Consider the following 26916-nt stretch of genomic DNA (forward strand, 5'->3'; position numbering starts at 1 on the left):
CCTGTCACGCGACGTCACAAAACCGCACAAACTCACCGTGTCAAAGTGACGTGTACGCGATAAAGATGCATTAATATGCCGAACAAAACTGAATTTTCCTCGGAATAGCCGCAGGCTGCCCCATTCCGAAAGGAATAAAAGATGGCTGCCACCGATCGCTGAGGCGGTGGCTAGTCGCATCTGCCGGAGAGCATGGGTGTATTTGCGTATAATAAAACTTCTTGCGTGGCGGTGTAACGTTTTCGAGCACTTTCGGCACGTTTACCACCTTATTCTGCCAACTCTTCTTTCCTGAGGGTCAGTTTTAGCGTCATTCTTAAGCTTCCGTTGCATGCCGCCGCGATTTTCGACAAGCCACCACAAGCTAAGTAAGGGAAAGCCGACCAATCGCAGACGCCGGCACCACCTTCTTCATCCGGTTATCGATTTTTAGTGTACTGGCTCTGCCCCAGCGGATCCCTCTCCCCTTGAGCGCTCTCCTTGCCTCTTGTCAGCCAATTAGATACGACAAGCCGCTCAGTGTAGGCAATGTTATTCGTTTTTCAAGCAAACAAACGTGACCTCCTATGAACGAGGATAGTGTTTGATTGGTCTGTACAGACAACCCTGTGGGTGACCGCCCGGTGCTTGCGTCGGTGGTTACGCAAATTTGACGTCAGGAGATTGGAATAGAAACATATTGGAATAGTTTTACGTTATAGGGCCCCAAGCCATTCTCTACAGGCGACTGAAATATATCAAGGCATGTTAGCACGCACGGTTACAAAAATTGTGTCGAAAATCCAAAGGAGTCCACTACGGTCGAAAATCACTTGGCTCGTATCTAGAAAACTTGTAATCTCCGTTTTTTCTTGGAAGTAGAGCGAAAGCAATCGCCGTCCCCACCTTCGAAAAAAACACCCATAAGTGCGAAACTCCTAAACGTCGCGATTGCTTGGCACACGAAAAACTTGTATTCAATTTAAAATAAACTGAGCAATACTTTGTATACCTTGGGTAAGCCTCGCATCCCTTTCGGGGTATTCTCTATCTAGAAATTACTTGAACTGCCAACATACATAGCTTTCGAAGAAGGAAATTTACAGTAGAATAAAACTGGTGTTGGAGTCAATACGGTAGGCATTACCAAATTCTAACTGGCAGCTTGCGGCCGTTGTTGAAAAAGTGTACAATCCTTGCATTCTAATGGTCGAACCATATGGGGCAGAAACTTCGAGCTTGATAAAGAAGCTCAAAAACGCGTTATTGACCGCGCAAACAGCGATAGAACGAAAAATGTTAGGCTTAACGTTAAGAGAAGGAAGACAGCGGTGTGGCCTCAGAGAGCGAATGGGGATGGCAGATATTCTAGGTTACATTACCAGAAGAAAATAGAACTGCCCAGGCCATCTAATGCGTTGGGCAGATAAACGGTGAACCATTAGATTTACAGAAAGAATGCCAAGGGGAGGGAAGCGCAGTCGAGGAAGGCAGAAAATTAGGAGGCGTGATGAATTAGGATATTGGCAGGCGCAATTTGGAATCAGCTAGCGCGAGACAGGGGTAATTGGAGATGGCAGAGATAGAGGCCTTCGTCCTGCAGCGGATATAAAGATAGACTGCTGCTGCTGATGATACCCTTCTGAAGTTCAATGACTAGTACACATATCCTGATGCTCACAACTAGGACTTCGTTCCAATTACATTCGTTGCCTAGCTACGCCGAACTACGCCGATTGATCAAGGCTTGCTAGTTTGGACACTGTTATCTATGACCGTACTAGCTTGGCCGACCTCCGGCATGTTGTTGCCGTTCTTAGGAGCAACACCATTCCACCACCCAATCGCTTTACGAACGATCAACTCGGCAATTATTGTGAAACAGACTACGACTTTCTTCTCGCGCATTTGAACCATGTTTTGATCACAGGAGCCGTTCCTGTTGAATAGAAAGGCCCTGTTTATACCGAATGCCGGGGAACGAACTACACTTAGCATTATCCATCCAGTAATTCTCACACATCTCCGGACAAACTTATTGAACGCCCGTGATTCTCCCGTGACTCACCCATTCCTTAGATTTTATTGATTCATCTGTCTTTGCAAAGACCTTTTAGACACTTTATGATATGTATATCTGCATACAAGCACTTTGCTTCAAAATTAACTCGTCAATATTTTCTCTGTAATGCGGCTCATCGGGCCTCTACTTAGTGCTGTGAGATTGAGTGTGCTTTGAAATTTACACCAAAAGCAAATTTCTGCACACTCCTAGGACAGCAAAGTACAAAATTAAGACAGCGAGTCCTCCCGACGGCGAGACCTCATTAGCAGGTCAGTACACGCTGCTTTATAGCTTCAGTCAACTTGAACAGAAATTACGATTTACAAGCCTAGCGTGACGAACGCGGTGACGTCAAAATCACCGCTGTTTACCCGGCAGCATTGATTATGTGGCACTTGAGCAAAGTAGAAAAACGTCACGGATCGCTGTGCACCGGCCGCCTTGTGCTATCTGGGAGGCGTTGGCCAAGGTTCTTAATTTACTCGCTTACGAGTAATAAAAAACTGCGCTAAACAACAGGACGAATGAAGGGACATAGACAGCAGCGCTTCACCTGTCCTATTTAGCGCTGTTTTTTATTGCTCGTAGTCATGAACCAACCAGCCCAAATGCGTACTCTTCTGCAGTACTCGCTTACCTACGAGGAGGTCATAACTGGAAGTACTGCTCCGCGGTGTTCCATTCGATAACATTGCTTTCGCACTCAGAAGTGATGAGAGGTGTTTAAGTGCCTTCTGACTTTTTTTCAGTCATCATGTGAATGGCCAGCATCGCCGTATGAACGCTTGTGGACGTGATAAAACCATAGAAAGCATTCTGTGCCATTGTCTAACCTACAACTCTCAACGAGATGTTCTACGTATGAGTTTTCGGCGCTTAGATGGCCTACCGTTCTAGGAAGCTAAGCTCCCGGGACCATGGCCGCTGACCATTAGTATGCACAAAACCACTTAAGAGCTAATGTGCTTTTTGACGACAACCGGACTAGATGAGCGCTTGAGAGTGATTATTCATGAGTGAACATGCACGACAATTAACATGGATATACGAGTGTGCGCACAATCACTCTCATTGTTCTTTACTCCTTAGCATCTCACTTTCCCCTCCCCGACGTGTAGGGCAGCCCTGGTTAACATTCCTCCCTTTCGAAGTTGTCTCTCTGTGCTTCTGATTGCTGTCAAAGAATTGATTATTGCAACTTAACGTTGCAAAGTTTCACAGTGGTTATAAGGAACACTGGAATATGAGTTCCCGGAAGGAATTTGTTTCCCTGAGATTCTTCACAACCACCAGATAAGTTTGAATAGCGGTGACATAGCGCTCCATCAGAACTTCGCCGCTAAGAAAGGACTGCAGCCCACGACCTCCTAATTTATAGAACACCCTAGCAACTGTCGGGCGGTTGTGACTAGGTGGTGCAATACCTCCGTGTGGTTACCGCATATTTGGTTTATTAAGGAATCACAGTCATATATAATTAGCAGGCCTTTAATGGTTAGGGTCCGGCATAAAATAGATGGTAGCTGGCCCATGCCGTCGTCCAACTCATCCACGCTGAGAACGTTGTTGAAGGGAGAGACTTGTTCTCATCGAGAACGAGGAATATGGGATTTATTTACAGTATCTATATGAAAACGTTACAGTTCAATAGTCTAGCATGACTGAACGAGAATGCACACCGAAGAGCCGACGACGGCTGGTTATAAATACTCTGTCCTCCCTAGGTCCCAAGGTGAGGGTAAACGGTCGTTCAACCTCCGACCGATTCGGAGTGTCTAAAGCCATCGCACCCGGCCCGCCTTTGAGGGGGAGGTTTATACACTCGCTTCCGCACAGGTTGCACTGACCACTCCAAGATGAGAGGGTTCTCGCACACACGGTGCTGCCCCGAGCAGACGCCTCTTTATCCCAGAATCTATTCCGCAGGCAGTGGCCACCGCATCTGTCCATTGACTGATGACTTTTAACCTGGGTGAGATGGTACCGCAACACATCTTCCCATATTAACCACTAACACACTAACCATATTAACACTAACCATACTTGCTCCGCCGACTGCGTCTAGCCATATCGGTGCCATTCCGTCGGGGACGTGGCGCATTGTCTTCTTTACAAAACGAGTCGCCGCCGCAGCCATGGTGGCGCCGATGTGCTGCTGACTCCGTGCATTGTTGTTTTCACAAAGTGAGTAGTCGCAGCAGATATGCCGGTGCCATTCCGACGGTCGCTTCCCCGAAGATCGCCAGCTCCCGCCAATCAAACGTAACAGCTCCTCCATGGGCAGGAAAATTTTGCCTCGGCATTGCTGATAACCGCTGGGCAGGAAGAGAATGGCTGGTGGCAAGAAGGGGGGGGGGTGCCTTGGCTTGCAGCGACCCGCTGTTAAATGATGACACCGCCCCAAAACATCCAACAAGGACAGGCAACTGCAAAGCGAACCCCACAAGACGGCTCTGCGCCGAGATGACGTATCTTGGATCTCACTTTAGACCCGCTAGGCTTCAAAGAAAACATAAGTGCAGAAAAAAATGCTGCATCTTGCTATGCCAATTTTTTAAAAGGAATTTCGTGCTGACAAATTGAGTAATTATGGAGGGAGTCCTGCTAAATGAGAGGGGATCTTCTTGGCTTAACAATATTAACAATAACAGATCCAATATTTTGGCGGCATCCCTAAACCCAGACTTCAAATTACCCTTCTCAGATGGTTGTAGATGGTTGCAGATGGTTGCCTCCGCAACCATCTGCAACACTTTTACGGGCCCATCCCAGTGAACTTCAAGCTTGTTCTTTCTTGAAGGTTTGAAGATCATTACCTGGTCTCCTGTGTTAAACGTACGAAGCCTCACATTCTTGTCGCAATAGAATTTGGCATTCTTTTGAGCTACTCCCATGTTCTTTTCGACTAGTTGTTGGGTTGAACTTAGCCGTTCCAGTAGATTCAGCACTTATTCTACCACTGTTGGACTCTCTTTTCTTTCCTCCCACATCTCTCTTAACATTCTCAGTGGAGAACTGAGTGTCTTCCCATACACTAGTTCTGCTGGCGAGAACCCTGTAGCCTCACGAGGAACCGTTCGCAAAGCAAAGTGGCCGGAAGACAATTCTCCCAGTCCTCCTTGTGCTCGTAACATAGCACCCACAAACTCGCTTAAGCAATGAATGCCACCGCCCTACATTATTTGACTGAGGGTGATAGACGGAACTGTGTATCAACTTTACCCCGCGCTTTTGTAACAATGTGGAAGTTAGTGAACTGGTGAATACTGACCCCTGATCCAACTGAATTTCGGCTGGAAACCGAACTTGTGCGAACACTATCAAAAGTATGCCTACTATTTCGGTGGAGCTGAGCTCTTTCAGAGGGATTGCTTCTGGAAACTTTGTAGCCGGACACAGCATAGTAAACAGGTACCTGTAACCCGACCTTGTCTTTTGTAGAGGCCCTACCGTGTCTATCACAAGTCGTCTGAAAGGTTCCATTGTTAAGGGCACTACCTTTAGTGGAGCTTTCCATGTTTCTCCTGGTTTACCAGAGCGCTGGCAGGCGTCGCATGGTCTTACAAAGTTTTCTCTCTTTGAAACAGCCAGGACAGTAGTACACCATACGCAATCTTTCCTTCGATTTGTTTATGCCTAGGTGGCCAGACCACTCATTCGATGACAGGGACTCAAAAGGTCCTCTCTGTACCTAGTAGGTACGACTAACTGATCTAAAATCCTGCCCTTTCGGTCCCTGTAGTGCCGATACAACAATGCTCCTCTCTTGTATCGTCACGTTGCGCCTAGCAATGCCTTCTTTAGCTGTGTGATGCAATTTACCAAAGCTCTCATTCTTTTGCTCGGATGCCAGCGACTCTCTGTCCACAGGTAAGAGCTGATCAAAGTTCTTTGAGGCCGGTGATAGTAACGACCCTATCTTGCTTGCGAGTGCGTCAGCTGGCTCTTTCTGCCGGCGTGAACTTTGACACCGTACTGATCCACTCTCACTGAGGTAATCAGCTGGCAGGGTTTCTCCAATAGCTTTTTTCGTCCTTCGAGCCTAGCTCAGATTCAGTTACGGAAGTTACCTCTTTTGCCAGTTTCGCTGGAGCAGCTTTTGTATTTTCAGCTGAAAGCGACGCGATCTTACGAGCTCGGCCTCGCGTCAATACCTGTATTACGCCCTCTCCTAGTTTAAGCCCTTTATCAGGCAGTAACTGATGCGACCGATTCGAAAAAATGTAAGGGTACTGCAGCGACAAAATTTTGGAAACTGCAGCCTCGGTCACGAGCTCCCCGAACAGTCCACTGACTTTGGCTTTGGCCATGGGCAGCGGCAGACACGCGCTGTGTTCTTCTACAACCTGTTTGATCCATGCGACTTCTCCAGTGAAATCATCTACCGTCACGCAAAACGGATGGACAATGTCCATAGTGTCGGCACTGTCTCGCAGCACGCGGCATGGTTTCCCATTTACTTACATGTCGTGAAGATATGGGCTTCAAAGTTCGAAATTCTCGTCTTTTTCATCCACTAGGAGAAAACTACGCTAGGCTTCCCGAAGTTTACAGCGATATGTCCTAGTTCGTGGCACTTATAGCAGCCGATATTGGTCTAAAAGATTCGAATTTTCTTTCCCGCGCTTTTTTGTGCGGTTTCCCCGTTTGATTTCTCCTGGCTCATTTCTGAGGGCTTTTGCTCCACGTCTACAGGCTCCTGTCGTCTAGTCTGCGAACCCTTTTTGAACGGAATTGGTTTCCGCGGTCCATTTCGACCGTCCCAATTTCCGTCCTCTGCGTTCAACTTTCTACGCGGTGCGTACTCTTCGGCTAATTCAGCCGCGCTTTCCACAGTGTTCACATTTCGTCTGTTTTGCACCCAAAGCTTCACAGACTGTGGGATGCTTCTGTAATAGTGATCTAGACACATGCATTTTAATGATAATGTCTCCGCTATCGTACGCTTCCGTGCTATTCAACCACTCGACTAAGTTGTTGCGTATAGTTTGCATTTGTCCTTTAAGCCATATGCAAACTCAGGATACCCCTTGCTATGCTTCTTGCCCGTGCTTGTAAACCTCTGCCGAAAAGCTTCGCCTGAAAGGCGGCACTTCTTCAAAAGGCTAGCCTTAACCTTTGCATAATCATATGCATCCTGCGCACTGAGTCTGCCGATTACTTCTGCAGCCTCACACGGCAACATTGACAGCAACCGCAGTGGCCATGTACTCGGACCGAAGTTGATCTTCTCGCAAGTCCTTTCAAAATTTCCTAGCCTATGTCGTTCCCGACCTCAAATGGCTTTAACAGCCTGTCCATTCGGTATGATTGTCTGCCTCACTTGATCGTCCCAGAGCCCCTTCATTTCCTTGAGACAACTTTAAACGTTTGCTTTCAAGTTCAAGTTGCATTTTCATTAACTCGCGATCTTTCTCGCGCTCCTCTCTCTCTCTCTCTCTCTCTCTCTGTGCTATTCTTCTCTGTCCCGTTCTTCTCTCCCTCTGTTCCGTTTCTCTCTTTCCCTAAGAAGTAAGTTTCAGTAATTTCAACTGGCCTGTTCGGAAATCAGCTGCAATAATTCCGATTTTAGCATTTCCTTGCGTACCTCAAGGCCCAGTTCCTGACCAACAATCAACAATCCGTCTCTCAGCAGTGTCCTTAACTCCATGATTGCTGCTTTGCTGCCTTGGTGCTGGTCACTAAACCTACCTAGGAAAACACAACCTAGCTAACAATCAACAATCCAGCTTCCGTACTGTTCTAATCAGAACAACCACAAAATAAAGCCTAGAGAGTCAAAGTAAGAATCAAGCGCTCACCGCAGACACAGGACAGCGTCGCAAAGTCCGTCTCACCGCTGTCAGCCAGTTGTAATGGTGGTAGTCACGCATGGAATAGATGGTAGCTGGCCCATGCTGCCGTCCAACTGATCCACGCTGTGGCCGTTGTTGAAGGGGGAGACTTGTTCTCATCGAGAACGAGGAATATGGGATTTATTTACAGTATCTACATGAGAACGTTACAGTTCATCAGTATAACATGACTGAAAGAGGAATGCGCCCTGAGGAGCCGCCAACGGCTCCTTAAAACACACTCTGTCCTCCCTTAATCACTAGGTGAAGGTAAGCGGTCGGTCAACTTCCGACCAATTCGGAGCGTCCAAAGGCATCGTAGCCGAGCCGCCTTTGAGGGGGAGGGTTGGCACACTCACTTCCGCACAGGTTGCACTGACCCCTCCAAGGTGAGAGGCTTCCAGTAGACACGGTGCTGCCCCGAGTAGGCGCCTCTTTATCCCAGAGTCGACTCCGCAGACAGTGGCCACCGCCTCTGTCCATTGACTGACGACTTTTAAGCTGCGTGAGATGGTACCGCAACACATCTTCCCGGAGCTCCCCTGCTCTAAACAGACCGTGACGGTGTCGCCGTGCACACTAGCAATACTTGCTCCGCCGACTGCGTCTAGCCATCTCGGCGCCATTCCGTTGGGGACGCGACGCATTGTCCTCCTTACAAAACGTGTCACCGCCGCAGCCATGGTAGCGCCGATGTCCTGCTGACTCCGTGCATTGTTGTTTTCACAAAGTGAGTAGTCGCAGCAGACCTGCCGGCGCCATTCCGACCGTCGCTTCCCCGAAGATAGCCAGCTCCCACCGTTCAAACGTAACAGCCTCAAGAGATCGCACGCAAAGTCAAGGTAATATTCCGTAACGTATACTCACCAGGCACGCAGCACCATCTCGTCTTGGAGTATAATTTTCATCCCTGCAGTCTCTGGAATTGTAACTAAACTGTAAAAGAAGAAGTCGAGCTGTGTCAGATACCATACTTCAGTTGCTTACTAGATCGCAATAGTCTACAGAAGACATAATAAGAGGAGAAATGAACGTAGGGTGTAAATACGTGTTGTTTGCTACTTTCCAAAAATATTTCTTGGTATGCGCAAGTAACATGACGCAGAGGGCATGGTTTCCGCAGACGTCGTGGAATAAAGAGAACGCAAAGGGATGGCCGTTGTAGCGGTAGACGCGGACGGTTAACAGCTCGCGAGCGGAACCGTTAAGACGGACAACCCCCAAGTTGCGGAGGAATCCGCGATAGCATTAGTGGTGGCTTCCGCCAAAGCTAGAATTATCATGGGCGCCTCAAAGACCGCAGATCGCCAATTCCTCGAAAAGACGCATCTCGCCAGACGCGATAAAAATGATAAATAATAACAACAACCATCATCGCGGGACAATCAAAATTATTTGGGCACCCGCACACTCCTCTATCCACGGCAACAAGGCGGCTCACAACGCAGCTCGAGGATTTATTCGCCGAGCAAGTCGGCCAGCCCAGCTGGCAACGAGAGCAGACCGCATGGTCAGCTACAAAGAAATCACCGATTACTAACGGCTGGGAACGGCCCGGTACACACCAGCTCATCCCGAGCTAACCAAGAAGCAGGCGTGAGCTTCGCGCCTGCTGCAAACAAACATGTATCCTAACCCGGTGGCCTGCAGCAGATTCTCTGGAGGCAAATACAATGATCAGTATAAATTATTTAAGGGTAGGGTTGATCTGCCACATATCCTATGGGCATGCTAGAAGGCGGCCTCTTTCGAGGGCCACAAAATTGAAAACAAATTCAAGATGAATTGTAATCCCACCCCTTATGTAACACGCCCTGAAATGGGGGCCTTTAAGGAAATAAACTAAACCGAACTGAACTGAATCGGCAGAAGTGGGAGACATTGCTGCTCAGCTGAGACCAGCGAGATCAGGTCTGGGTCATCCAGCTAGCTGACGTAGCCGGTGAGACACAGGGGATCTCGGCTGTCTGCTAGGCGGAGGGAGGCTGCGTCCGACCCTGTGATTGCTCGCATTAATAAAACTTGATTCTCTCTTTCTCTCTATCTACACAGGGAAGCAACATGGGCGTTGTACGGACAATTTTGTCCTCGCAAACACCAAAGGTTCAATGCATCCGGGTTATCTGCAGGTTTGCAGAGTTTTAGCTCCGCCATTCTATATTTAGAACGACTTTCTTAACATATCTCCACAGACCCGTTTCACGAGTTTACGTAAGGTTTTCAAAAATGTGTGCGAGAACTAAATCTAGACTCCATTTCATTTGAGTCACCCAGGGTGCTTGAGTAAGTGTAACAGACAAAAATAAAATAATAAACAGATTAAAAAGTTTGGTTACCAGAACGACAATCTCAGTGTAGTACGCAGTAGCGGAGCACCCTGCATCAGTGCTGAACACGTGGAGTTCTTAAACGTTCAGCTAATGCATGGTAGGCGAGCATTTTTTGCATTCCGCCCCATCGGGACCAGGCCGCCGTCGCCGGGATTGGTCCTGTGACCGCAAAATACCTTTTGATGTGTAACTCGAACACCGGGTTGCGGATCGAAAGACCTTCATCGTTTCATGCCCTGCTCTTAATTGGCTTCACGTGTTCGAGAAACCGTTACCATTTAGCCTATGGATGTTTCGTGTCAAGAAAGGACGGGGTTAGTTAAAAAGTTCTTTCACGTTAGTTGGAAATAAACTAATATGCATTAAAACGTCTCGGGAAAAAATGTCATTGCTTTGAAATCTAAGCAAATTTAGGGTAGAAACTTGGACCGCTTGGTGCGGCATACTTGGAATTCTGAAAGACCAGCGCTTACGCGAAGCACACAGACCATATAAGTGTAGCTCTTTTCTGTGTGCTCCCTGTGAGCATTGGTCCTCCAGAATTTTGCTGGTCCTTTCGTTTTCTGTCAGTGTTCCGGAGTGCAAGAAAAGAGCAAAAGAAATTTGTACATGGCAGATCACGGTTGAATAAATCAGGTTTGCGGTGGATTTTGATTTGACATCGCGAGGAGTGGCCAAAGGGCTCAACTTGGGCCGCTGGTTCGGGTTAGAAGGCTTGACGAAGACAGCATAACGACAGCAAGATCGCAAATCTGCGATGACGGAACGGCCACGACGGCGTCACGGCCGGGAGCACATACCTGGTGGCCAGGCGGGTAGATAACAAGGACCACTAGGGTGGCGTAAGAGATAGATAGATAGATAGATAGATAGATAGATAGATAGATAGATAGATAGATAGATAGATAGATAGAACGACAGACAGACAGACAGACAGACAGACAGACAGACAGACAGACAGACAGACAGACAGACAGACAGACAGATAGATAGATAGATAGATAGATAGATGGATAGATAGATAGATAGATAGATAGATAGATAGATAGATAGATAGATAGATAGATAGATAGATAGATAGATAGATAGATAGATAGATAGATAGACAGACAGACAGACAGACAGACAGAAAGACAGACAGACAGACAGACAGACAGACAGACAGACAGACAGATAGATAGATAGATAGATAGATAGATAGATAGATAGATAGATAAATAGATAGATAGATAGATAGATAGATAGATAGATAGATAGATAGATAGATAGATAGATAGATAGATAGATAGATAGATAGATAGATAGATAGATAGATAGATAGATAGGCGAAAGGCTTAAGTAGGTTAAGAACGGTATAAGCAATAAATACCGAAAGCATGTAGCTCACATTCATCAACGAAACGATTAGGCACAGAATGTGGGCTGCTGCTTCTCCGATATGGCACCAGCAAAAGCCTCGTACCTGCAGCAGTGCTGTAAAGGTGCTTCCACCTCGCAGCGCAGCAGGTTTTGGGGTTTGGACGCGGTCTTATTGCAGTTAACGTCGATAATCTCACTTTTCAGTTGAAATGCAAACGATCCAAAGAAAAGAAACCAATAAACGTAGCTGCTCGCGCCGCCGCGAGAGAAGCCTTCGTCAGGCCTGATTTAATGTTAGAGGGTTGAAACGAGGGTTGCGCTTCCTTTAAACTCAGAGAAGCGCAGAGAAAAATTAGTTTTGAAGAAAGACTCAGGAAGATGGATGAAACAAACGTGCCACAAGTATCTACCTAAAACGCATGGACACAGAATGAACTCTGGAAGGAGAGTTCAAGAAAGTTGGCAACCAAGGAGAGGGTATTTGAAAGTGTAGGTAGGCAATCATGAGTAATCAGAAAGAAAGCGCGAGAAACAGAGAAAGCGAATTGGATATGAAGAATTCAAACGAAAAAGACCATGGAGATTCACACGAATAAAAAAAATAAATTACAAGGGAAAATGTGTACAATAACACGAAGTGAAGCGCCTTGCTGTTTGAGGCTGGAGCTGGTTGCCTAAGGACAAAAACATACCGGAGCAAATATTCGCAATTAGATGAGACATGTGTATGCTGCGACAAAAATCCGGAGACCGCTCAGCACATCCTAATGGAATGTGAAGGGATTCAACCAGCGAAAGCAGTACGTAACGCGAAACTTCCAGAAGCGCTTGAATTTAATGTAGACGGAAGTATCAACGTGTCAGCAAGAGACGTTTGGAGTATTATCCACTGCAGGGTCCACTACAGACATAGGCAGCGGTACAAGGTAGATAGAGAAGTTGAAAGAGATGTATGCAGATTGCTGGAAGGAAAGGCATCGATAGCATACCTGAGTAACTCAAGCAGGCTAGGTGATGCTTTCTCCCCGCCCTGTTTCAAACGGCATGCCAATAAATGATCATCTTCGTCATCATCATCGTCGAGTTACATATCTCCAGTGCCTATACAAGTGACGTGGCACCTTCCCACAGCTCAGAAAATGTTTTGTTGTGCACGTGAGGGTCACTCATGCAGGAACAAAAGCTTACTAGAGGGCCTGGCGACCTCCGCGGGGTCGGATAAAGGGTTGTGGAAATCACGTGCTGTTTTCGCGAAGGAGCACTGGGACTGGTGTTGCAAACAGCAGCGTTGTCGTAGTGACCGCGCCCGGTTCGCGTGGTCAAGCGAGGAAACGCGTGCGGTCTTCACGATCGTTGGCCGTCGTTAGCGCGTCTGCTTCTACCTGTTGCACCGCGCTGGCATGTGCGACACTGACAGTGTTCGCAGCGCATTCGCAGAATCTTTCCTATAAAGCTGTCTCCTCCATTTACTTTAACGCTAGCTTAGTTTCACGGCACGCCAGCACTATGGAAGAACGCATTAGGCGTAGGCAAGATGAACTGAGCGAAAGAGAAGAGAGTCGCAGTTTCACCTTAAAGGCGAAGCATTCATTGCGATAGCAAATGAACAGACAGCTATACGAAATAAGGGTAATAGTTTTATCGGCAGTATAAACGTGGAAACGTTCGTTTACTAATGAATTAATAAGTGTGTTGCCAGCTCTCACAAACAAATGTGAACACACCACATTCGATGAGCACGGGCACTTTCTGTGAAAACGCCGTTGTAAGCAAGCGCGGCAGCAGCAGCGAGCGAAGAGAGCTTCGTGCGGTCTACTGCTTCAGTGCAAGATCATCGAAAGCACAGCGCACAACAGTCTGCAGAACCCTTTTGAAGATACGGCGCGCGTAACAGCGGGCGGCCCTGCAAAGTACGCACTCGTTGGCGGAGTCGGAGCCGTCCCTTCCCCCCCTCTCTCCCGCATTGCGTTCCCACTTTCCTCCATATATGGCGCGAGAGAGGGAGCCGCGATCATCATTTCACCTTGCGCCCAGTCGCGAGATGCTCAGTTGGTGCCGGGGCGCGATGCCGGCCTGCCTCCCTCCCTTCCATTCCGCCACGGCGTCTCACGCGACGGAAGACAGCGCGTTTGCTCTCCGCTTTCTGCCGTCGCGCGTGCCAGATTGAGCCGCGGTCGTTGCCTTCCCTCGCCTGCTTTCACTCGCACATACAGCACAGGACGCGCGGCGACGGTGTTATCGTTCTTTGAATTGATACGGAGCATCATGGCGACGGCGACGACAAAAATGTGCCTGGAGTGTCCATATATATCTTTACTATCGCAAAAGAAAAGACGCGTAGGTGTGTGGCAAAGGAATGGTGGTGGAGCGTCCACATCTGGCTTTAGAAGAATGATGACAGGGCCTTTTCTATTTTGCTTCCTTCCTTCATGGTGCCACTCCTGGAGGAAGGAAAGCGTAGGAGATGCCCTGGCCAGCCTGGATAAGTTAAAGACAGTGTGGCGGAAGTCACATGGGGATTTTTGCAAGCGAGCACTGGAACTGGTGTGCGAAACATGCTCTTTGCCATACCGACCACTCTCGTGAAGCTGTAGTTGCTGCTCTCGGCCTCGGAAAAGGGAGACAAGATTTTTCAGCGCGGGTCTTTGTCGAAGCAAGTTCCGTTAGCCAAAAAAGCTGTGGTTGGAGTGTGGTGTGTGAGCGTTAAAGTTGTCATTTGAGTCCGTGAGTGCGAGTGTCAGCCAGCAACACGTAATCACGGCGCAGGTCTTCGTCGCCTTTTTTTAACGTGCCACACTAAAACGAGGGACCGCGTCTGTTTCACTAAAGCTGTTACAGAAGTTTCGTAGGTTTCGTTTTGATGCGCGTCCGCAGCGCATACTTCCAGCGCTTCGTCGCAACGCATGTTGAAAGCTCGCGCCATTTTCTCCAGCGAGCTTAACAGAGACAGAAAGGGAGGTGGCACACCATGATGGCTGCACTTGTGGCTTTAGAAACGTGACGTTAGGGTCTTTCCAATTTTATTTCTTTTCTCCATCGGGCTACTCAATTTACTCCGCCACACAGACGAAATGAAGAGATTCGAGGACAGGAATACGCGATGTGATTCTGACGGCAGTTGTGCTCTAAAGCATCGTTTTTCAATTGCCTAAAAAATGTATAGAAGATCACTGATGCGCCCCAGCATTTTGTGTTTTCCAGGATGTTTCGGGATTAAAGAAGACATTAATACTGTGTACCACGCAGCCCGCCGCGCCAGCAAAATTGGGCATGGATGGAATTAGAATATGAATACGAAGCCCAGATTCAAATAGGAATCCGAACCTGGGCTTCGTGGGAAAGATGGGCGTTGGTGTCGCGCGTGGCAACTGGAGTTTCTGTTTTCTTTTTTTTTTTTTTTGTCAGAACGTTTTCATGCAGCGGTTGGTGGCGGCGCTGTGTGGCAATTCGCCACCGTAGGTGAGGACTGTTGTCAGACGCATTCGTCACTAAAATTCATCAATGCAGCGTTTCGTCTCGACGTCTCAACAAATATTCGCTTACACCACTGAGCTGTTTCCTTCATTTAAGCGTTCGATGCGTTCGAGCTTGATGAGCGCACATACATATGTATCCTGAGTTAAGGCCGTACCTTCCTATAACAGTGTGATTGAATAGATCACGAAGAATAAATAAGGGTTATAAAGATAAAAAGGATTACTTACATATGGGAACAAATAACCGGGCCAGTAATCAGGGGCCAAAGTAGTTTTGCCACCACTGTTGGGCCGAGTTTCAGGGGCTGGACGAGTTTTAGATGGAGCCTCAGCTGCAAAAGCATAAGTTATACGTAGCACTGTAGAAGATAACCACGGCATGTTAATTTTCTTTGGCTAGTCGTCTCACATTTATAGGGGATATATAAATCCTGAGCAACATTCCTTAATGCGAAAAACAGCCTTTTGAGCTGAGTCTGGTAGAAAGGATTGGTTGGCAGTAATATATACGTATATCCTGTCAATAAAATAAAAACGTAAGAAAAAACATAAGCGCTGAGCTTCGTACCCGGTGTGCGATGTATCACCTCTGCTTTATTTTCAGACAGAACAAAGGAAATTCTCTGGCAGGGTCGCATTTTAAGGGTATTATGAGGCAAAATTTCAAAGGTTCGGGGTAATACTGAATTTCCTGCTAATTGCTAAATGTTTATTTTTTAATAACTGTCGTTTCATGCCAGCTGTCCCTTCAGCTATGCTTGAACATCTCTGATATTATTTTAAGAATCTATAAGAAAATTCGTAAATCAGGGGCCCGTAACGTAAAACGTAAAGGGGCCCGTAACGTAAAACTGTTCCGAACTATTTTTATTCCAATCTACTGACGTCAAATTTGCGTAACCGCCGACACCCTCGCCGGGCGGTCACCCACTGGGTTGTCTGAACAGACCAATCAAACGCTCTCCTCGTTCATAGGAGGTCACTTTTCTTTGCTTGAAAAACGAATAACATTGTCTACGCTGAGCGGCTTGTCTTATCTAATTGGCTGACAACAGGCGAGGAGGACGTTCAAGTGGAGAGAGATCTGATGGGACCGAACCACTGCACTGAAAATCGATAACCGGACGAAGACGGTGATGCTGGCGTCTGGAATTGGTCCGCTTTCCCTTATTTAACTCGCGGTGGCTGGTCGAAAATTGCGGCAGCATTCAACGGAAGCTTAGGAATGACACTAAAATGGATCCTCAGCAAAAAGAGTTCGCAGAACGAGGTCGTAAACGGGCCGAAAGTGCTCGAAAACGTTGCGCGGCCACGCAAAAATTTTATTACACGCTCATATACCCATGATTTCCCGCACGTGCGAGCAGCCAGTGCCCGGACGACCGGCGCCAGCCATCTTTTATTCCTTTCGGAACGGGGCAGCCTGCGGCTATTCAGAAGAAAACTCAGTTTTGTTCGGCATATTAATGCATCTTTAACGCGTACACGTCACTTTGACGCAGTGAGTTTTTACGGTTTTGTGACGTCGCGTGACAGGCAGGAGTAGTGGGTGCAGCCCGAAAGTTTTTGACCAATAGCCGAGGGCTAATGGCGAAAAGGCGTCGAATCAGAAATAACTATTTTTCTTTTGTTCGATCAAATCATACATAATCAGCGTGCGCACGACATATCAGATAGGAAGCTATCGCGGTTTTTGTGACACCCCGTGTCAGCCAGGCGAAGTGGGGGTGGTTCAAAAAAGTTTTTAAGCAATCGCGTGGGGCTGATTGCAGAATTGGAATAGAAAAGTTTGGAATAGTCTTACGTTATAGCGCTCCAGAACAAGTCATTTCCAAAAATATTTCAAGGGAGAACATTATTTTTGTATGTTTAATGAACATTTGCGTATCCCTCAACGGCGCCCAATACTGGTCAAACAAATCAAGTATACTCTTCATTATCACAGGATTTTCGTTATATCAGTTGGCCGACATGTATTTTTTGGTGTGAAACGATATAGCCAAATTCTTCTTTGCGTAATTTGATCTTACATAACATAAATGTTTCGTTAATAAAGATCATTTACGAGAAATGGTCGATTCGAGAAGCTGACGTGCTTCTATGCAAGTGGCTGCAAAAGATGTTATCTGCTCAAATTTGTCAGCGCCTCGATGTCACGCAACAGCCCGGCATACTCGCGCTCAACTTGCAAAACACAATTTTTTTCTCTATGATTACGTTTTAGTAGTGCCCAGAAGCGGTTCTTCTAAAAATCTGGTGAATATGTGCTATTGAACGAAATAGCGAAACTGTTTCGTTTGAGCAGGACCAATAAATTTGGGTTGCACTAATTATGCTTTTTTGCCTGGAGGACCCCGAACATTTTGTTGGAAATACACTGAACTGAACGGAACTAAACCACATACGCTAAACGGTCGCTTCAATTTTACTGACCCGTTTGAAATCTTCTCCGCGTGTGAAGTTTTTGAGCACTTGTTACGAAGGTTTTCTCAAAGGCAGTAATTCGCCCACGATTTATTCAGTTTCCGTGACTTTACTTCGCGTAAGCGCTGGTCGTATTTTCTCCTGCCAGCCTGGTTTTCCAATTTATTTGCTAATTTTGATCTTAGTTGCGATAATAGTTCTCAGCAGCATGGCTTGCATTCTGCACCACTCATAAAATAAACCCTAAAGCTCCGTAGCACTTTAAAACTCAACTTATTTCAAACACTACGACTACCCGCCCTCTTTGAACGTCCGACATTTATCACCCATTATCGTGCCCTGAATTTCGCTAAACACAAAGCAGGTACATAGTTGAGTTTACCGAGAGCACCGGGCAAACGTGATAACACGCTTCGTAAACGTAATGAATTAGGGTTCAAGCAAATATTTCTTACACTCCTAATCATCTTAGCATCCTTAACATTTCGTGAAACATTCCACTGAAATGCACCCCATATGCACTTAACATAAACGCTGCGTTAACGCAGGTAATTAACGCAGAGTGACTATGGGGATGGGTAGCGCGAACAGCGAGGCCGAAGAAAGAGCCACACTTTCACCTTGTCGTTCGCTCTGACCATTTTCCATGAATCAACACCAACGCGCCTCATTTTTCGTTCTTTTGATCAGAGTTATCTCGGGGCATTGGGAAACGTAGCTGATTACGGCCGCGTGACACTTTCGAACACTTGCCTGATCAATGTTTGTTAGAAAAGCAGTATTTGAAGCGCACCCATTGTACTTCACACACAGACTTGTCATAATGATCAGCCTTGTTTCGTGATGGGCCAGATGCTAAATTGGTGGCGTGTGCAGTTACGCCACGGCTGCGTGCTAAATTTTGTGCCGCTAAGTAATATACGCTCAGGAGGCGCAATATTTTGCAGAATTCGCAATAAATCCAAATACTTGTAGTTCTGCGCAAGCATTTTTGCGAAATATAAGTTAGTGCTACGTAGTATTCCCTCGGGAGGCCATGAAACACGCTGTAAAACATATAACGCTTTCAAGCACATGTGAATGACTTGAATCAGACAACGAACCTTTTGGAAGTAAGACATGATTACTTAACGTTTTAGGCATGTGGACCAGCTTTGGTCAGGGTGCAGTAACGCATGAACAATTCGTAAACAGCTTTAAAAGCACCTTATCAAGAGCAGAGAGCGCGCTATTTACGCTAACTAGAACATAAACTGCGCATCATCTATCATTATCTAGGACAGCCATATTTAAATACAGAACTCAATGAAATGCAGATGTGTTCAGGATACAGTATGCAAACATCACTCTCAGGTAAGGGTCAGCGGTTACCACGATTCTGCGTAGTGAAAACAAAATGACGTACACATAAATATACATAGGCGGGATGTCAGCACATGGCAGCTCTAAGCGGAACCTCGAATTATCCAAAATGGAGGCGTTAAGCGTATAACTTCAAGCCACATACGTGGAAAAGCCACATGTACAGAAAAAAAGAAAGAAACGATAAATTTGTATATGCATTACAATGTATGGTAAGTTATATAAGGTAAGCTCAGTCTAAAGTTAAACAGGTTAGTTTTTTCTTTGTTTTATTTATTCCAGACGAGGCCAATGTTAAATTTATCAATAAAGTAAGATTCGCGAAGCACGTGGTCATGGCTGGTGCGGAATCTAGATTCGAGTATCGTTACTTTGGGGTTGTTAAATGAGTGTCCCGGTATGTTAACACGTTTCAAGAGTCGTAAGTTTGGTTCAAATTTGGCATGCAATCTGCGATAGTTAAAATGGATTCTGATTGGATTGGAAATGGATTCTGATGATTAAATGGATACAGTCTGTCCTATGTACTCCATGTGGCAAGTACCGCACTCAAGCAAGTACGCTCGGTTGCATGAATCGCAGTTGAAACAGCCTTTAATTGTGAACGTGAATATGCTGGCTGTGCTAGTGGAAGTCAATGTAGGTGTTATATGAGGGCAGACCGCAACGTGGTTTATGGCAGCGGCTGCAACCGGTCAGGTTAGAAGTGGAAATTTTCGAAGACATTAATGTGTAACCTATGTTTTTCAAGCACCTATACACGACACGAGGTGACTCAGGAAAAGCGTTCGTTAACCTGTCGCTTTGGGTAAGGATGTGGTAGCGTTTGCGGAGTATGCCTCAGGACCTTAGGGTTGCAGAACACACACACACACACACACACACACACACACACACACACACACAACACACACACACACACACACACACACACACACACACACACACACACACACACACACACACACACACACACACACACACACACACACACACACACACACACACACACACACACACACACACACACACACACACACACACACACACACACACACACACACACACACACACACACACACACACACACACACACACACACACACACACACACACACACACACACACACACACACACACACACACACATATAACAGGGATCGCCCAAGTCAGTTTGAGATTAGGTACTTGACCTCGCTGTTATTTTGTGGCCCAGTTTAGGCGACTATAGCAAAGCGTAGGACGAGTTGAACAAAAAAACCAGTCAAAAACACAAAGGACAAGAGGAGAGGTTCACACCACAACGACAGCAATCAATTGTTTCCGCAATGCACTTGAAAGAAGCTGTCACCACGCCATTAAAAGTAGCTTTGACGCACAATCCCTACGTTTAGAGGCCGTAGGGTTCCCACCGCCTCTTTTGAAAGCGGTGGCTGAATCGCTGCTTCAGAGGCTAAAGAAGGAATGTACAAAGCTGGCAGATGGTGGGGCAACTGAACCTAGGAAACTTGAAGTTATGCCGTATGTGCATAAAGTGAGCCACAATATCAAGAAGGTTGCCGCCAAGCAGGGAGTAAGTGTTGTGTTTTCTGCCCCTTGTAAGCTTTCGGGTCTGTGCTCACGTATTTCTCGAGTCAGGGCAAGGAACCACGTTTGCACAGCGCAGCATGAAAACCGTTTTACGGCATGTGCTGCAGGGGTTGTCTATAAGTTCCCTCTCACGTGCGAAAGATTTTACATAGGCCAAACCGGTCGATGTATTAATGACCGCCTGCGTGAGCACCACTCCTCCCTGGGGTCAGATAACAGTGCAAACTTGCCTCGCCATTGCAATGAGTGTGGTTGTTATCCTTCGTTTAGCAATGTGACGATTCTTGGTAGGGGCAAGGGCAAAGAAGAGCGGGAAATCTTGGAAGCGTACTACATCAGTTTATTAGGTGATGACTGCGTTAGTACAACCTCGGTGCGCTTACTTGAAAAAGAATTTGAATTTCTAAGTCGGTCACGATAAAAGCGTTTCTTGTCTTTTTACACTATGTGATTAAAAAAGAACCAGTCGTTGTGGTGTGAACCTCTCCTCTTGTCCTTTCTGTTTTTGACTGGTTTTTTCGTTCAAGTATGTACCAACTGGCCCAGATTTCAACCCTTCTGCGTAGGACGAGCCCACACCTGCTGTATCGGCCAATAACCGGAAATGAGGCACGCATATGGGTTCCGCGAAGAGGGGACGCGAGCAACACTCACGCGTGAAGAGAAAGCGGATTAGTGGCTGCACCGTAGAAAAGGCACTAGAACTGCACCCCCGCTCGGAACAAAAGGGTAGAAGGCCCGAACTGAAGGGGAGCGTTCGGGGAGACAAGCGTGAAGATGAAAGTAGTGGGGTGCTTCAGGTCACCGCCACCGCTAATGCCCACGCACTCCCCAAATGTCCCGTGACGGAATTTGGGCAACGCGACGCTGCCCAGCCGCTTTGATGTTTGGCATCCGCGTGCCCCTGCTAAGGATTCCCGTGAAAATGGCGGTAGCTTTATCACTTAGCCGGCACACAGCTGCACGGGAGACAGATTTCTCAGTACTGGCAGGGTAGCCCGCTGTCCGGCGGATATGGAGTTAATAATCCGCGATTTCACGGAACATTCTCGGCAGCTTGTATGGCGGCCCCTTGCAGGTGAAAAGAGGGAAGACATCAGGGGCCGATACTCGCAGCCCAACATAGGGGAGAGGGAGGTGGCACGTGTCTTTGAGAAATCCTATCCCCTGGCGTGTTCTAAAGAGTGCCACTGTTTCTACCAATGCCGTGTGCGGCACGAAAGTGGTTGTGCTATTGGTTACAATGATGTGAACTCGCATGTGTGATTGGCTGGTTTGCGAATCCTTTGTACAACTGAGGGCTTAAAAAGTCATGTTTGGTTGTGTGGAAGGGAGAGCGGAGCTTCGGGCTTGGACCCGGACAGACGCTTCGGCGTTTCAATAAAGCGTCACTTCATCGGACAACGGCTCTTCCTTCGCGCTGCCACCGTGCACTCGAATCATCGAGGGGCGCCGACTTCGGACCTTCATCACCTTCCCTCCTTGACTAGCGTTGAAGCTACGAGAGGACAAGGGAAATGAAATTAACTGCCCATTACCCCAGTCTTGCGCTAGCTGATTCCAACTCGCGCCTGCGAAGTAAATTCGCAGGCTCGATTTGGAATATCAGTTATATGAGTTATATCATCACCCCACCAAAATTTTTGCCATCCTCGGCTGCGCTTCCCTTCCCTTGGTACCCATTCCGTAACTAAATGTCCACCTGTTGCCTGCCGTACTCCTCACGTACTCTGTCAAGCTCCATATTCCCCCGTATTGTCAACTAGCGTATCTGCTATGCTCGTTTGCTTTCTGATCCCAGTCGGCTTTCTTCCCGTCTCTTAACATTACGCCTGATATTTTTCGTTGCATCGCTATTTGCGCAGTCCTTAAGTTGTTCTCGAGCTTTGTTAACCTCCAAGTTTCGACCTCGTATGTTAGTTGCAGTAGAATGCAATCATTGTAAATTTGTAAATAATTACAATAGTAAATTTGTAATGATTGTAAATTGTAAACACCGCCACACTGAAAAAACCCCGTATTCCTCGTAACCACATCCCATAACAGCATATGACGTATGCGAAAAACGGCTTTTTATATGGGATCTCGTATGTTTAATGCTGGATTATTGGATGTAAGGTTTTGAATTGTGTAGTCAGCTACCAGCCAGGATTTTGTAATACCTACCGTATGAACTCCAACCCATTCTTAATCTTCTGTACTTTGCCTTTTCATAATGAGAGTCCCCTTTCAGTAATAGACCAAGATAAATGCGCACCTGCACCTCGTGGCTGACTGACAATGACGAATTCTTAATCTCTTGCTAGGCTATTAGCATTAGCTTTGTCTTGTGCAAAGTAATTTCCAGCCATTCCAACCGCACTCTTACATTTTCTCGGTTAATGCGCTCATTGATCTGCTGCAATTCATCCCCAGTGTTGCAGGGCAGTACAATGTAATATGCGTATTTCAAATTGTGCTCTGTTGAGATATCCACCGCTCGACTTCATTCCTGAGCCTTCCTAGTCTCATACCTCCAATACTGCCTCTAACCATCAGGGAATAGCATAGAAGGGATTGACCCCCTTCTTGATAAGTCATTTTCTAACTTTATTGTGGAGGAGCAAGGTAACCATGGGATCTTTGTAGAAATTTCCCAAGATATTCACATATATCTTGCTTACTCCTTCATTACGCGATGTGTTCGTGACTGCTTGCATCTTTAGGGAGCAGAATGCTTTTCCATACTTGATGAAAGCCGTATAAAGAGGTTGATAAACTCCGCAGATGCCTCAATTACCTTGTTGATTACATGGACGTCATTCATTGTAGAATATCTATTGAAGTTCCATAGTAGAATAAAGAGAACAGTCTGGCGTCACGAGCAGATATTCTCTTCCTGAATCCAGACTGCTCTTTTGGATGACCTAAGTCAAGTGTTGGCCACACTTTATTAGAAATTATCTGGCTGAATATTTTATACAATATTGAAAACAGGATAATGGTTCTATAGTTCTTGAATTCTTTCAAGTCTCCCATCTCATGGATTAGTATATTATTGGCATTCTTTCAGCTCTCCCTTATACTTAGACTCGTGAGGCATTGCATATGAAGGGGCTCAAGCTTTTCACGTGTAATATTTGCTCTATCTTGAATAAATCGACTGTTATTTCCTCTTCACCTGCCGCAATCTTTTGGGACATGTCATTTTTTAAAGCCCTTCTAACTTCATCGTTAGTTATAGAAGAAGCCCCTGTATCCTGTTCATTACTACTTTGAATGAAGGCAGTGTGATTACTCTGGGTACTGTACAGGCCAGTATAGAATCATCCGCTGCTTTTGCGGTATTACCGAAATTGCTGCTGACATTATCCTGCTTATCTAGCACTGCATATATTTTGTCCAGTCCTGCGCCAAGTTTTCACTGATTTCATGTTGCGACCATTTTTGGCAGCTTCCTAAATCTTTCCGACGTTATAACTCTCTTTTAGTTTATCAGCTTGGAGTGTTCGTTGAATTATATCCGATCACCTTGGTTAGACACTTTCATGCTATGTCGTTTCTCTATTGGTTTTCATTTTACTTGGAAGAGGTTACCTACGGTTCGCCTTGGTGCCTTATCTCCGATTTCGATTGCTGATTCTGCAATCAGCCAAGTTACGGTTTCATTCATTACCTCTATATTATGTTAATATTCCTGTCTGAATTCGTATCCTTTTCCCCTTACTTAGTCCAGGTTGCTCTGTTTATTCTTTTTACTTTTTCTCTCTTGAAATTGATAGCAAACTTCACTAACCTGTGATACGCAAACACTTGTACGTCCTGCGCTATGCTGCAATTGGCCGAAATTATTTCTTATGCGGATTTTATTCCTTTTCGCGAATTCTACCAATTTATCTCCTCTACTATTCCTAGAATCAATGCCGTAGTGGCAAATTGCTTTTGTCAAACTTGGTTTTGCCCCAGTGTTACATTTAAGTTGGCTATGACTACACTGTACTGAGTTTGCACTTTTCTCATCGCTAATTCAGCATGTTCATAGAACTTTTCTATTTGTTCGTCATTTTGGCTGGAGGGTAGAGCATGGGCTTTTACTACATTTATTCTATACTTCTTATTTAGTTTTATTCTTGTTGATACCCTCTCATTAATGCTGCAGAATTCGTCAATGATACTCGCTATCTCCTTGTAGATTAGAAATCCTACTTGGTATTGCTTCTTATCCGACAGTGCTCATAGCAGAGGACGTGGCCGTTGGCCAGCTCTGTATAAGCCTCACCAGTTTCTATAACATCACTAAGGCGAATAATATCCATGGAAATGCCTGATAATTCCCAAGACAGCCCTGCTAAGGTATCCTCACTGGAGAGTTCAAGTGTTCAACGTTGCCAGGTTCAGTTTCCGGGCACGGGCTGTCCAGATACAGAGCGTGCATCCGCTGCACGCTCTACCACCTCGCAGATCTGACCGCCCGCTTGACCAGGCCCTCCGCGGCTGACCTAACTCAGGACGACGGGCTAATAGCAAAAATCACAAAGAAATTAACGGCCGAGTTCTGCACCAGCGAAGCCTATTATTTTTCTGGTGAGGGAGTGCCTTTGTTTAAGCTCAGTGTGCCCTTCTAATTTCGTTTTACCTGTACTAGTATAACCCAACTGGCTCTCGAAATTTTTTCGCGGGTGTCAGGTGCCACTGAAAGCTTCAAAAATGCTGTGTACTGGACGAAGATTTGAAGGTGCGACGTTCACGCTAGAACTTCTACCTCTGCTCCATGCTACCATTCATTAAACCTACTTTTAGCTTAACTGGTCACGCGGAAATGAGAAGATGACTGCATCGACTGCCTCCCCGTGGAGGTTAGCATAAACGAAAGGGACACGCGTACTACGCACGACATACGCTGGCATAAGAGCAGAAAAAATAAATAAAAGGCAGCCCCAACTGTATAGCGACGGTCGCCCTGTCCGTGGACATAAAATACCCCTATATTTACCGTTTTTTTTGCTTTCGTTTCACATGGCACGTGCATAGAATAATCACTAGAATGGATCGAAATGTCACAGTTAATGTCAGCAAAAATGCTTGCACTTCCGCATTAGCTTTGAGAACCGCCTTTGACAACTCCTTCGCCATATGGATTCACTTATACCAAAAATTGGCGGCTGCGGGCTCTTTATTCATTTGCATGCATCCGCAGTCGTCATTAGGGGTGCGTATGTTTTAACATTTTAGAAGAGAAAAGTACAAAGAGGTTATGGGTTATGGTATATGTAGTCTCGAAGAACTAAATACTGTTATATGCCAGGTACTCAACGTAGGACTTGAATCCAACAACAATTAGCCACTACAGATTTATTGATTTGTACAATATCCGTCAAAAATTTCGAACCGCTGAATTTGAGGAAAACTATATATTTCTTGAATCTGTTCCTGGCAGCCTTGTATTTGGATTTGTAGTGAATTATACAGGTGAGTTTTTACTGACTGCAGTCAGAAAGTGCTTGGAGTCCGCGTTTTTTTATCGGTGCCACTAGGAATGCTTACCTCCTCTTACTCTGCTAGTGACAGCGTCCTTGGTTTAGTTATCAATCACTTTCAACTAGGTCTTTCCTTGCGGTACCTTCCCAGGAGCTTTTTTCTCTGTTGTACCTGTATATTTACGTGAGTAGCTATAAAACGACACAATCTATGCCGTCGTGATGAAGCCCATCACACAGCAGCGATCTGTCTAAGTTTTCTAAAGCTCCCTTAATATATATATATATATATATATATATATATATATATATATATATATATATATATATATATATATATATAAACGCCACGAATGACCACCTACCCTTAGACACTGAAATCGCTCTGTACTGAAGATGGGAAATTGTGTTACCTGCAATGATGATTAGGACAAAGAACCATTTGTACGATAAACCTCATGTCTTTCTCTCGGTCCCTGAACTTAGGCAGTAAAATTATATTATTTTTTAAGTGGTTGTCTGGCATCAGTACTTTCTATACTTCACACAATATTTCAAATTTATGCGAGTGCTTGGACAGCTGTATGAGGAGAAACATTGTTTTTTGTCAAAATGAAAGGGAAGGATTGTACCCGTGGATGCACATGAAGCGAGAGCAGTCACATCATTTATGAGATATTGCTCAGCTAGCTGCGATATTGTTAATCAGCTTATCTGTTACGGAAACCGTAGTTCTGATAAATCAGAATAGAAGTAAATAAAATATTACGCGCAGTGTGCCTCCGTATTTCGTCCATTTAATGAAACTACAGTTGTTCTAAGGTATTTTGTTATGCTCAACGTCCTGATAACAGATGTTGCAAGAAAATAACATGTTTTTTAATTCCTCTCCTTGCTACAGCCACTACAGCCACCATCACTGCCACTGTATAGGGGAGTACAGAATTCTCCTTCTGCTTTTACTATATCATCGAAAGTGCTGACGACATCATTCTGCTTCTCTTTTACTGCATGCTTCTTTCCCTCCTTTGTCCCAACTTT

At 45.9% G+C, this 26916-nt stretch overlaps 1 protein-coding gene across 14 annotated transcripts in view; it reads right to left on the reverse strand.

Moving 5' to 3' along the window:
- Window positions 1-26916, reverse strand: part of LOC142576305 (uncharacterized) — a 109400-nt gene that overhangs the window by 15337 nt on the left and 67147 nt on the right. For 13 of the 14 annotated variants that reach the window (XM_075686370.1, XM_075686374.1, XM_075686377.1 and 10 more), the window contains 3 exons: window positions 15272-15375; window positions 8746-8814; window positions 7846-7962 (listed from right to left, as the gene is read on the reverse strand). In XM_075686370.1, coding sequence (XP_075542485.1) covers window positions 7846-7962; window positions 8746-8814; window positions 15272-15375 — 290 coding nt within the window. The remainder of the gene's footprint in view (window positions 1-7845; window positions 7963-8745; window positions 8815-15271; window positions 15376-26916) is intronic. The other variant, XM_075686378.1, reaches the window with a different exon arrangement.

The sequence above is a fragment of the Dermacentor variabilis genome, chromosome 3, assembly GCF_050947875.1.
Source record: "Dermacentor variabilis isolate Ectoservices chromosome 3, ASM5094787v1, whole genome shotgun sequence".
Lineage (NCBI taxonomy): Eukaryota > Metazoa > Arthropoda > Arachnida > Ixodida > Ixodidae > Dermacentor > Dermacentor variabilis.